The 12,729-nt window shown below is 49.3% G+C and overlaps 1 protein-coding gene across 2 annotated transcripts in view; it reads left to right on the top strand.

Annotated features, from left to right (window-relative positions):
- Positions 1-12,729, top strand: part of St6galnac3 (ST6 N-acetylgalactosaminide alpha-2,6-sialyltransferase 3) — a 515,374-nt gene that overhangs the window by 39,064 nt on the left and 463,581 nt on the right. The window contains exon 1 of one of the 2 annotated variants that reach the window (XM_048453542.3): positions 5,111-5,233. The exons of the other annotated variant lie outside the window; for it this stretch is intronic. Within the exon in view, the coding sequence (XP_048309499.1) occupies positions 5,216-5,233 (18 nt within the window). The 5' untranslated portion in view covers positions 5,111-5,215. Of the gene's footprint in view, positions 1-5,110; positions 5,234-12,729 lie in introns of those variants that run through there. 2 annotated transcript variants of the gene reach the window in all.

The raw sequence follows: 12,729 nt of genomic DNA on the forward strand, positions 1-12,729 counted from the left end.
CTTCAAATGGGGAAGTCTGAAACCCAATTAAAACCTTAATAAATGACTCTGTTGAATAGAAATATATTAAATTAATATGTGTGGAGGGTGAAATTGGCAAAGTTATGAGAGTCTGCGTTTTAATTCTATCAGGGAACTGTATTTCATAACTCTGAGGATGACTTGGTAGCGGAGCTGTTTGGAATGAAACAAAAATGAATTTAAATAAAATTTAGCTCGTGAATTCTGATGTCTCCTGAGTGCTAAGGCATGCTGGCACCTCACTGGTGACAGGCCAGGTTGGGAGGGAAGATGGACCACTGGAAGCCATGAAGACAGTCGAGGATCCTGTGTCTAGTGTCCTGACAGAAGCCACTCCCAGGCTCTCATCATGAAGGGAAGCAGGTAACGTAGGCCTCTTGGAGACGTTAGATACAGTAATGAGAGTCTCTGGTGGGAGGCAGCTTTTATGGCTGCAGGTGGGAAGGCCTGGCTGTGGGATGCGCTGGTTAGTTTTTGGTCAATGTGACACAAACTAGAATAATCTGACAAAAGGGGTGCTAATGGGGGAGTTGTCGCCATTGCAGATCGACCTGCCGCCAAGTGTATAGGGCATTTTCTTGACCAATGATGGATATGGGAGGACCTAGCCCTGTGTGGGTTGGTGCCACCTCCGGGCCTGTGGTCCTGGGGTGCATAAGAAGGCCAGCTGAACAAGCCGTGAGGAGCAAGGCACGAGACGGCATTCCTCCATCCCTCATATCCAGGTCCCCTGCCTGGAGTTCCTGAGCTGGCTTCTCTCAATGACAGGCTGTGATGGGGACATGGAAGCCAAACAAACTCTTCCCTCTGTTGGTTTGGTCATGGTGTTGATCATGGCCAACTAAAGCTTATGGCGGGGGCTCCCTTAGGAGGGACATGAAGTGCTATTGATTGTGCATTTCCCCGAGGTCTGGGTGGAAACACAAGGTGAGGTATCTCATGTGCACACTCAGGTGTGAATCTATTAGCCTATATGCTCACCCAAGGCCTTACCTCCTCATGTGGGTGTGGGTCTCTCGTGGATCTGTTGTAGTCGCTCAGTTACTGTGACAAATATCTGTGTGTGGGGGGCGGGGGGAATGAAAGTTAGGGAAGAAAGGGTTCAATTTGGCTCACAGCATGAGGGCGGTGGGGAAAAACCAAGGCAGCATTAGCACGAAGCAGCTGGTCATGTTGTGTCTGTCGTTAAGAAGCAGAGATGCTCGTTAAGTATCCAAGCTTGCCTTTTCATTTCCGTTCATTCCAGAGCCGTATCCTACAGTATCACGCTGTCTAAATTCATGGTGTCTCTCCCTCCCAGCTTCCCTCTAGACACACCCAAATGTGTGTTGTTCCCGTGATTCCAAATCCAGTCAAGCTGACACTGAAGATTAACTTCCCAGTGTCTTAGGAGGTATAGACACAAATCCAAGGTTTTCTTATGAGCAAACTGAATAATAATAATAACATGGCTGACTTCTGAGTTCAACCCATGGATGTCACAGGGTCACACCAGGTGGGACATCTGACTGAAAGGGGTTTTGGTTTATTATTAACTTTGGAGACAGTCTTGGATTTAAGTTACATAACTTAAATAATTGGAAAATCAGAGTATACCTATAGACTAGCCTAACCTATTCTTGATGTTTGGCCCAGTTTAAGACAAAAATATCCTGGCTACATTCTCCTACCTACTCACCTCCTACAAATCTGGCGCTACCTCCAATCCCTGGTAGATTTAGAACCTTTTTTCCCCCTGACCAAAAACTTTTCTAGGGTAGCTCCTCCCAAATCAGCAGTTGCTAATCCTATTTTATAAAATTCTAGTTTAGGTTTATTCTACCATTTCTTGCTTTTAGATTATAGTAAGTGGGAGGAGAGGAGGAAGGGGAAGATGTGGTCAGTGTGTAAAATTAATGAAAAAATGTTAATAAAATAAAATAAAATTTAAAAAGACGCAGTGGTCATAGCATCTCTGCACAGCAGTAGGAAATCCTAGCTGAGACACTGTGTCCTGACCAGTCACGTGTGCTCACTGCTCCACGAGCAGCGTCCTTCTGAGACGTCACGTGTGCTCACTGCTCCACGAGCAGCGTCCTTCTGAGACGTCACGTGTGCTCACTGCTCCACGAGCAGCGTCCTTCTGAGATCTCACGTGTGCTCACGTGTGCTCACTGCTCCACGAGCAGCAACCTTCTGAGATCTCACGTGTGCTCACTGCTCCACGAGCAGCGTCCTTCTGAGATCTCACGTGTGCTCACGTGTGCTCACTGCTCCACGAGCAGCGTCCTTCTGAGACGTCACGTGTGCTCACTGCTCCACGAGCAGCGTCCTTCTGAGATCTCACGTGTGCTCACGTGTGCTCATTGCTCCACGAGCAGCGTCCTTCTGAGACGTCACGTGTGCTCACTGCTCCACGAGCAGCGTCCTTCTGAGACGTAAAGGATGACAAAATCTGTTCTCTGCTTCAACTGCAGTCTTTATAACTTCAGCAAGAGTCTTCTCCTTTAAATCACTTGTTATCATTTAAAAGTGGCCATTGTTCCAGGAATTGAGGTGAATGAGCTCACCTTTGTTAGTTCACTTAACTCTGCTAATGCTCCGTATGCTGTCGTATAAAGACTGCAGGGAGTAGGTTTGAACGAGGTCTCCAGGCAAAGGTCACCAGTCTGCCTACCCTTCCCAGATGTCCTGCAGATTTTCTGGGGAGTGGGGAGCTCAAACAACCTTTGCCCTTTTTTGGAGGGGTATTTTTTATTTTTGAGATTATAGTTACAGAGTTTATCCCTTCTCTTTCCTCACTCCAGACCTTCCTATACTCCTCTCCCTGCCGTCCTTCAAACTCACGGCTTCTTTCTAAAATTTAATTGCATTATATGCCTATATGTATATACCTATGTTGCCGAATAGAGCCTGTCCAATCCATGTGATGATCTGTACGTATGTTCGCCTTTCCTCTTGGTTAGCTGCTTGCTGCCTGGTGGTGAGGCCTTGGCTGTGTTGTGTTGCCTTGTAACTCTCACCTTTCCCTCCTTACTATGACTTATGACTTTGCCATGATATCAGAGACCACAAAACCAATCTCTTAAAGCTGAAAGGTCCTGCAGTAACTTAAGGATTTTCCCTTTAGCTAATCAGAAAAAACAAAACACAACAACCTGACGTGAACGAATGAATGAATGAACAAATGAATGTGGGGTCTGGGAGATGGTTTCGGGGGCAAAGGCACTTGCCCCTAAGCTTGACAGCCTAAATTCAATCTTCGGGGCCCACTTGGTAGAAGTAACAAATCGATTCACACAAGTTGTCCTCTGACCTCCACATCCACCTGGTGGCGTAAGTGTCCTGTTCCAGAGCAAATGAATCTGTGGAGTCTTCCTGGCCTGGCTATTGCTGTGATGAAATGCCATGACCAAAAACAACTTGGGGAAAGGGCAGGAACCCAGGGCAGGAGCTGATGCGAGGCCATGGAGGAGTGCTGCTTCCTGGCTTGCTCATCATGGCTTGCTCATCTTGTTTTCCTGTAGAAAACTAATTAAGAAAATGCCCTGAAGGCTAGCCTGCAGCCTGATCGTACAGAGCCATTTTCTCAATTGAGGCTTCCTTCGCTCCAGGACTCCAGCTTACATCAAATTGACATGAAATTGACATGAAACTAACCAGCACACCCGCCAAGACCATTTGTTAAAGCTCTTCATCAGACTGCCTTATAAAATACAGTCTTCCAAGCTGAGGGTGGGATGGGCAAAGGGGCAACAGGACAGAGTGCAGTCTCCCAGGAGACAGACAGCTGCCTGGAAGCAGGCAGTTTGGACAGGCCTCTGGCTTTTCCAGCATCTTCGCTGTGCGCACACACACACACACACACACACACACACACACACACACACACACCGTCTCTCAGAGTGTTTGTTGAATGTCCTCTTCGAAAGCACACCAACTCCCGTGAACACTTGGTTCCTGTCTGATGGTGTGCGAGCCAACTCATGACCCTCAGTCACCAGCAACCCATGTGCTTTTCCTGACTCCCTGGGAACCAGCTAACTAGGTCATCTGCCAAGGGAGGGTTCTTCAGGGTAGATGTTTTGGGAGATAATTTAAAGATCTCTTTCACTACTGGGAGGCAGAAATCTGTGCCCTCTGGGCATGTCCTCTCCTTATAGAAATGAGCGTTCCCTTAGCTGGGCGGGTTTGGGGAGGCAGCCTTTCCTTGTGTGTGTTGCACACAGACTTAGGACACAGAGAGGACTAGGGACCTCTTGGGTAAATCTACCACAGTGCCCTTTGTTTTTAACATGTGTCGGTTCAGGTTGGATAGTTGAAAAGGACCTTCTTAGATGTCCAAACTTAAGCGGAAAGCTAATACTTAACTTGGTTGTTGAAATTCCAACTGAGTTTTCCTAAATTCTAAGACCACAGCAGTGAGTGGCAAAGACCTGTGACTCACGTGCTGTATGTAAGTGCGTGATCAGTGTGCACTGTATCGTTATGTATATAGACATTTTACTAACTCCCTTGCAACAGGACACAACATTCACAATTGCATATGTTTATACGCATGCTACACATGTGTACATGCCACGTCGTGTGAGGAGTATGACTTCTTCAGCGTAGACCTGGAGTGTCCAGTCTTTCGGTTTCTCTAGCTGTTCGTGCTTTCTGACGGGCAGCCAATCAATCAGTCATGGAAAGAGAAGCCCTCCATGGAATTCTGCGGTGCCAAGGGCTAGCCCCGGGCACTTCCAGCTGCTTTCGAAGAATCCTTTGATGGGCCCCACGCCTGTAGCGCGACGGTGCCAAACACAGTTAACTTTTTGGAAAGTGGCACATCTGCGGATTCCCTGATGGGTGAGAGCAGCTGGAAGGGCCACCTTCTGTCCTCGGGGTGGGGTGCGAAGATCCGGGTCTGCTTCAGGCGGGGCTTTGGAGAGCTTGATCTGCAGAAGGAGTTTTTTTAAAAAAAAAAAAAAAGAAAAAAAAAGAAAAAAAGCCAAGTAGTAGCACAGCAGCAGCAGAGTAGCAGGCAGTTGCGGGCCGCACGGCGGGCACGTGACTCAGGGCGGGGCCTCGTGAGGCGCCAGCCAGTGGCGAGGCTCGGGGGTGGAGCCTGGGCGCGCAGCTCCCGCGGGCCCGGCTCGCTCTGCGGGAATGTGGACTGGAGTGGTCCCGCTGCGGGGCCAGGGTGCAGCAAGCCACAGGGTCGATCCATAGCGCCATGGCCTGCATCCTCAAGGTAACCGCTCGGCTGCGGGCCGTCTGCGAGCTCCGCCCGCCTGGTGCGCAGAGGCGTGAAGCCCGCCGCGGTCCCGCCGCATCCTTAGCCCGCTAGTCTCTTCCTGGCGTCGGCTTCCTTTTTGTTCCTTTGGCCAAGGCATCGGGGTGGGAGACTATGCAACATGCATCGGGCACAGCCTCCTTGCCTACACTGCTGCTGGTTGGCGCCTGCCTGGAAGGAACTGGGCTGGGAGCGCGCGCGGCGGCGTGCCGAATGATGGGGATGGCAGGCGGAGCGGGGTGCTCCAAGCCTTGCGGTCAGGGCAGCCCGCGGCCTGTGGGGGGCCACGGGCTGAAAAGGAGTGGCCCAGCATGGGTGAGGGGCACAGCGTTTGGGTAGAGGAGAGGGTGTGGAGAGCTCTCAGCCTTTGATGCTGGGAACACAAAAACTTCTGGGTCCACAGGTAGCCCTGTAGGAAGGAATGAGTTTTCTGGGGAGTTAGCTCCAGGTGGCAGTGACTACAGTTGGAAAAGTTCATCGGATGGTATGTGGCGCTTTGAACCTCGTTAGGCTCACCTATGAACTCATACCTAGACTCACATGTGAACACATACTCATAGTTTACCGCTGTTTTGCTGCATTCTTGCACCAAGTTTTGGTTCCTTAAGTGTTTTTGAGTACCTGCCTCAGGCACGGATGTGAGGACTTTGGGTAGACCTATTTGGCAAGGACCTTCTGTGGCAAGACTGTTTCTAATCCACAGGGACAGTTCCCCCCTCCCCCACCCCATTCTGTGCTTTCCACCCTGCTGTTCTCAACTGCCCAGCCTGATTCCTGGATCAAAATGTGAGCAGCGAGAAAGTTCCCCATCCCAGAGAGGAGAACACAAAAGTGTTTGACTTCCTGCCCGGAGAAAGTGCTGATGTGACCAACATCAGAGAACGGTTGTGTTTCTGTGTGTGTGTGTGTGCACGCGCGCATGCACATACCCACGTGCACATGTGTGTTGTATTATTCCCCAACAGAACTTGATGTGACATCTCGGGCTGCTGTTCTCGTTACCCCAATCATCTCCCTGCATACCTTCCCGTCACGGAGCAAGGAAATCAGACCCTTCCTATGGCTTTCCAGAATTTGCTGTGTTTGTTTTGGAGCACTTTCCAGGACGTGACCAAAGGTGGCAAAGTCAGGGGGAAGTAATCCATTGATACCACTTCAAGTATGAAACTCGAAGCTTGTGAGCTCAACACAGGGACTGGAACTAGGTCACAGCGTCACTTGCATTTCTGTCATTTGCTGAAAGGAGATGGAGGATCAGGACCCACACTGTGGGTCACCCTTTTCCCCTATGGCGTTCTCCCCTGCCTTGTATCATCTCTCTTCTTTTGTCTGTTTGTGTGATTGGCGTGTGATTGAACCCCGAGCCTCACACATGTTAAGCACCTGTCTGGGACTGCGGTATATCCTCCAGACTCCTCAAAGCATCTTTAGTACTCATCTAAGGTCACGCACAGATCTGATCTAAGTTTGTGCTCGTCACGTACACGGAGGTCGTACCTGAAGCCCCTCCTTGTTTGCCTTCATAACCTAACCAGAGTGAAGAAGAACAAAGAGCCAAGACATTCATCCAGTTCTGGCTCTGCCTCCTCACCCGTGTAGCCTTGGACAAGTCGCTTACACTTCCCCCAATACTGATTTCCTCCACCTAAGATCAGAGTAATCACACACTTCGCCGTGTTTCCGAGGAGATGGCGGGGTAGGGATGAGAAGGACTTTGTGGCGCAGGTGTGTAATGTCACTCTTTCCTGATGTCCAGTCATGGTGAATTAGTTAGGGTGTTCCGAACCCTCAGCCTTTCTCACAGGCTTTGACTTTATTCTTGCATAGGTCCTGAAGGGTCAGTGTCCTGGTTTGCAGCTCCGCTTCTAGGAAAAGAAGCCGAGGGTCCTGAGTTTCTTAAACTCAGAGTTAAGGGCAGAGTGAACCTGCATCCCGATCTGAAACTCCTCACGCTTTACAACCATTCCCAAGGATGATGCTGTAAGCTGCACCACCCAGTCTTTTCTTTGCCACCTTTGAGAACAGAGTGCTTTTCCTTCCTTCCTTCCTTCCTTCCTTCCTTCCTTCCTTCCTTCCTTTCCCTTTCTTCCTTCCCTCCTTCCCTCCCTCCCTCCCTCCCTCCCTCCCTCCCTCCCTCCCTCCCTCCCTTCCGTTCTCTTTTCTTTTGGTAATATTTTGACTCTGCAGTGTGACATGTGACTGTAAGTGTATTGGGCCATATTCATGACTGTTCTGGGTGAGGCTGGCCTGATTTGGTCCTCAATGGTCTCTGGCTGCTTTCACCTGTGCTGTCTTTGAAAAGCTACCCATGGTGGAGTGGGGAGTACAGGTTCCAAATAGGAGGACTGCATTCTGCTCAAGCATAGCCTTTTGCATTTGAGTTTGGACTCCCTTGTCCCAAAGCATGGAAAAAAATGGGTAATTATTATAATTAATTTTTCATCATGTTGCAGTGAAGAGAAAATTCTTGCTGTTTCTAATGAGATACTTTCTGCAACATCCTTCACCTATATGGGTGTTGGAAACTGAGCCTGGGCCTGATGGGCCAGTAGTTCAGGTTAATAGGGCAATGATATATGCATTTTATTAGATGTTGGTGTTCTTCTGTGTGCATATATGTACGTCTTCCCCTGTGTATGTATGCATGTGTGTGTGCTTATAAAATTTATGGTGTCCCCAGGTGAGTATGAAATACATTCTCAAAGAAGGGGTGCATTGGTTAGGTTTGTCGTTGTTAACCTGACATAAGCCAGGTCATTTGGGAAGAGGAATCGGGGCTGAGGAAAAGCCTCCATCAGGTTGACGTGTAGGCAATTTTGTGAGTCATTTTCCCTGTTGGTGATTAAAGTGGGAGGGTTCAACCCATGGTGGGTCGTGCCACCCAGGCAGAGGATCTGAGGTGGCACCAGAAAGCAGGTTTAGTGAGCCATAGGTGAGCAAGCTGGTAGGCCGTGTTTCCCAGTGACCCCTCTCCAGTTCCTGCCTCCAGGAAGCCTTGAGCTCTTGCTCTGACGTCTCTCAGTGATGAGCTAGAAACTAAAATAAAATAAACCCTTTCCTGCTCAAGTTGCTTTTGGTCGTCTGCTTTATCCCAGTGATAGAAAGAGCACTAAGATGGGTCTGGGGGTCAATGTCCCATTTTAATGAAGAGTGATATATTATGAAGACCTGGTACAACAACAAGAAGGGGGATTGGGCTGTACATTCTGAGCGCCAGGAAATGGCAAGGAAAAGCATTGAAAAATAAATTGTGTTTGGACATCTTTATTTTGGTCTTGACCCTCCCAGGATGGGCACTGTTTTACTCCTGGTGCAAGGAAGGAGCACTTTACAAATGAGTGCTTCTCAGAAGGATATTTGAAAGAGTGAAACAGCCCTGGTTTCCGAAAGGTCAAAGGAAGCTTGAAGGGAGACAGTAACACGCCCCACAGCGCACAGCCGAGGCTGGCTTCCCACCGACTGTTGGAGCTGAATAGGTTTTATTGACCTGGAGCTGGTGTTAGAAACATTTCTTCTGTGGACAAAGACTTAAGAATGTTATCCGAGAAGAATGTGTCATCCTTTCTACCTCTGAGAAGACCAAAGGAGCATGCAGGCTATGCTCTTGAGGTTGTCCCTACAACAAGAGCAGGAATCTCTACGAGGACAAGCTGATCCATGTCAGCTGATGTTGACCTTGGGGGACGCTGGACTGTCTGTCCCGTGGGGGCACTGAGTGTGCTGAGGGCCCATCTGCATAGGACCCCTTCTCACAGAATGGGGATCCTAAGACGCACACTGTGGAGTCATGCCCACCCCACATTGCAAAGACACTGAACACAGGGGCTTTAAACAGGTCGCTGCCTCTCACAGACTGAACTGCAGAGAAGGCTTTTGGTTTTTGTTTTGTTTTTCACTTTTTAATTTTTAATGTACAGTCCTGTCCCAGGGTGACCCTGCATCTTTCAAAGGGCCATTGTAGGGGAAGTGAGAATATCTATGTCCTGGTTTTTCTGCAGGAAATGATAACCTCCGTCTCAGTGGGTTCATTTCCTGCCGGCCTTAGCCTGCTAGACAGTGAGCCCTCAATTCAAACAGCCGCTGCTTTCCCACGGAGTATGGTCTGTAAGGGCTCTCTGCCGAATCCCCCGCCTCCAAAGAGAGAGCCTAGGGAGGGACCTGTGGGGTGTTTAAGAGCCTTTGCATTTGGACAGGAAAACTGGCCACTTTAATTTGTAGTTATTAGTGAGGCTGAATTGTACATTCATATTAACTTGTAGTTATTAGTGAAGCTAAATTGTACATTCATATTAACTTGTAGTTATTAGTGAAGCTAAATTGTACATTCATATTAACCACTTTCTTTCTAAGCAGGTGCTTTTGTTTTCTTTTAAGTGATTTGTCCTTATAAATCTATCCAGTTGATAAGAAACTGCATACTTGTGCGGCAGAGTTACAAACTTAGTTCTCATGTGTCCCCCTTTCCCTGTCCCAGACCGAATCCTTAGCCAGGCTGCTTCATTTTCAGCTCAGGGAAATGCTGAGTTCTGCCCTTCCCCTCCCTTCACTCCAGAGCCTACCATTTGGTCTGCATCTGAGCAAGTCTCTTTCCTTGGCAGCTCTTTTCCTCACTGTACCTACAGAGTGCAGTGCCCGCCAAACTAAGGGATTGTGTCCCTCAAATGCTTTGGGACTTTAGATACTTATCTTGGCTCTCTGAACCCGGAGTGATAATCGGGTTCCTTTAGAATCTGGTTTCTGTCTCCAGAGCTCACTCATCCGTGTTCACACCTGGTCTCCACACTCCACAGTGCATGAAGTTCGCCGTGGGCAGCGTGGGGGATTGTTAGTGTATGGAGTTCTGGAGCAGTCAGCCTGTCCCAGCAGTGAGACCTAAGCCTCAGAGTGGGTATGAAACTACTGGCCACAAGACTGGACAAGTGACTTTCTATGAAGTCCTTGTGATCGTAGCTGTCAGCTGTGGTTTCCCTGCTGTTTCTTTGCAGGAAATCCTTTGTCTGACCTCCCCACCCTCAAAAGTCACACTCTCCGCCAGCACACGCTCAGGGTCACATGTTGGAAAGGTACCCTCTGGCTTCCTGTAGCTTTAGCTCTGTGTGGCTGCAGCGTTGTCTACCTGACTGGTGTCACAGGGGCAGGGCGTGGCCTTCAGGGTGCCAGCAGCCCGTCCCCACCCAGCCTCTGTAGAGGACTGTAACTTCCAGTCCAGGGAGGATCACATGCCATCAGGAATGTAAATGGTTAAACCAGTAACCAAAGTGCACAGAGTCCTTTGAAAGGTTGACCTGCCGGGTGGAGCCTACAGGCGGGTGGGTGGAGGGAGTTCCTGCTAAGAATCAGCTAAGGGTAGGCCTTGTCTTACTCTACTTGGCATGCCTAAGAACTGACCCGGTTTTCGCTGAGCGATCCCTAAATGCCCGGTGAACGCATAGTGTGGTGTTACTGAACTTGTTTGGGATTCAGATTACAGACGTGAGCATAACCGGCCAGAAGGCAGCTTGGGGTGTCGTGGGCTTTGCAGCCTAGTGGACAGTAGACAACAGAGTCTGCCTCTCTCCCTTGCTTCTCAAATGCTGTCAGTGTCTTTCTTGTAGGCCTGTTACTCGTCATAGAACATTTGGGGTGACTTGAAGCCTGGAGACGGAAGGTGAGGAGGACAGGACATAGGAGCTGCCTAGCTTTGTCAGGGTCGTTTAAGCTCATCTTAATTAACAGAAACAAGAAAAAAAAAAGTCAGAACAAGCAAATCATAGACCAAACCCTTCAAACCAGACACCTACGGCTAAGAGATTGTGTGGCTTCGAGATTGTGTGGTTCTTGAAGGATGTTCAGGGGCCTCTGAAAAGTGGGAGGTTTCACTGAGCTGGGGATGTCACAGAGGCGTCAAAGCACTGCTTATGAGGATCCCTGGGAAACCACGCTGTGTGAGCACTGAAGGCACTTTGTCTAATCCATCGCGGGGGGCGCTTCTGACCACAGCCCAGGCAAAGCCCAGGGCCGGGGGCCGACTGCCTGACCGGGGAGATGTGTTTGCTGTGTGTTCATAAGCAGTGGGGATGAGCGTGCTCCGGGCGTGAGTGTGTTCTGGGTGTGAGCATGTTCTGTGTGTGATGGTATTCTGTGGGTAAGCATGTTCCGGGTGTGAGCATGCTTCAGGTGTGAGCTTGCTCTGGGTGTGAGCGTGCTCTGGGGATTTCTGGGGATTGTGTGTGCTCTGGTGTGAACGTGCCCTAGGTGTGAGCTTGCTCTGAGTGTGAGCGTGCTCTGTGTGTGAGTGGCAAATGTAGACAGTACCCTTTGGATTAGTGATAACAGTAGCGGCTGGCAGTTATCAGACAGCTGAGTCATTTGACGGGGGCTTGAGCTAAGGACACTGTAACAAACAGAGGCACCACAGTCAGGAAGGGTAAGTCACTTGTCCTAGTGGCAGAAGTGACAGAGTGAAGTAGACCCCCGGCCTGTGTGGCTGTTGGAAGTCCCTCTGGCCACCGTATTCTACCCCAGGTCTGCTTGGTGTGGGTGACTTTGCACATGTTCATGTTCCTATCTTCCTCAGAGTTTCCTTTGTGACTTTGGCACTGGAGGGGGGAGGGTCAGAGACCAGGGAGATGGAGGAGGTTGTGATTCTATGTCTAAGAGGGAGCAGCCTCTCGACTTGCCCCCTCAAGCCAGAGTTCACCAGCATGTGCTAGCCATTTGAGGGTGGGATGGAGGAGTAGGAGCTTGTGGGAGACAGGAAGGGGGTGAGAGGGTGAGGGATGGGACTGAGAGACAGTGTGAATGTGAGAGAGAGGGGTGGTATAGAATTAGAGTAACTCAGGGCCCCTCTGGGACTCTGGGAAGAAACCCCAGCATTGTTTTTTATTTACAAGTTTATTATATTCATTTTTTAAAAAAAGACTCACAAACTGTATGATTCTCAGGTTCTGCCACTGCATTCCGTCTGATGTGGCACTGGAAAACCAAAGGGGAATTGTCGTGGACTCACAGTGTGGCACAGTGGATGTGGGGGCGGAGCTGCTCACCCACTGTTACTAAATGCTGACATCCTGTTTCCTGAGCATATGCTGTTGGTGGGAGGGGCTTAGATCTGAGGGTAGCCAGTTTCTAAATCTCCCCAGATGGAAAATCTGTAGCTATTGGTAAGTGTTTAAGACAGGCTGTACCTGAGGGTGGACACTAGATAATTCTTTTGTGTTTCCTGCTTTAGGTAAAGTGCAGAGGGACTGTTATCTAAGTGGAAAGAGTAGATTTACAAATGTTACCAGAATCCCAAGAGGCCCATTATTCAGGCTGTGAATAATCCAGCTGTTGATCTCCAGCCATTCCGATGTACACCTTTCCTACACATTACTGCCAATTAGTGCTCAGTAAGCCAGGGGAGGAGGAGGGTTGAGCCTCAAGTTGGGTCTTTCTGCTACTTTGTAGCAGCTCTTGAAAGGATTGGTAGGAAG

This window comes from Myodes glareolus, chromosome 17 (genome assembly GCF_982192425.1).
Source record: "Myodes glareolus chromosome 17, mMyoGla1.1, whole genome shotgun sequence".
NCBI classification, from domain to species: domain Eukaryota; kingdom Metazoa; phylum Chordata; class Mammalia; order Rodentia; family Cricetidae; genus Myodes; species Myodes glareolus.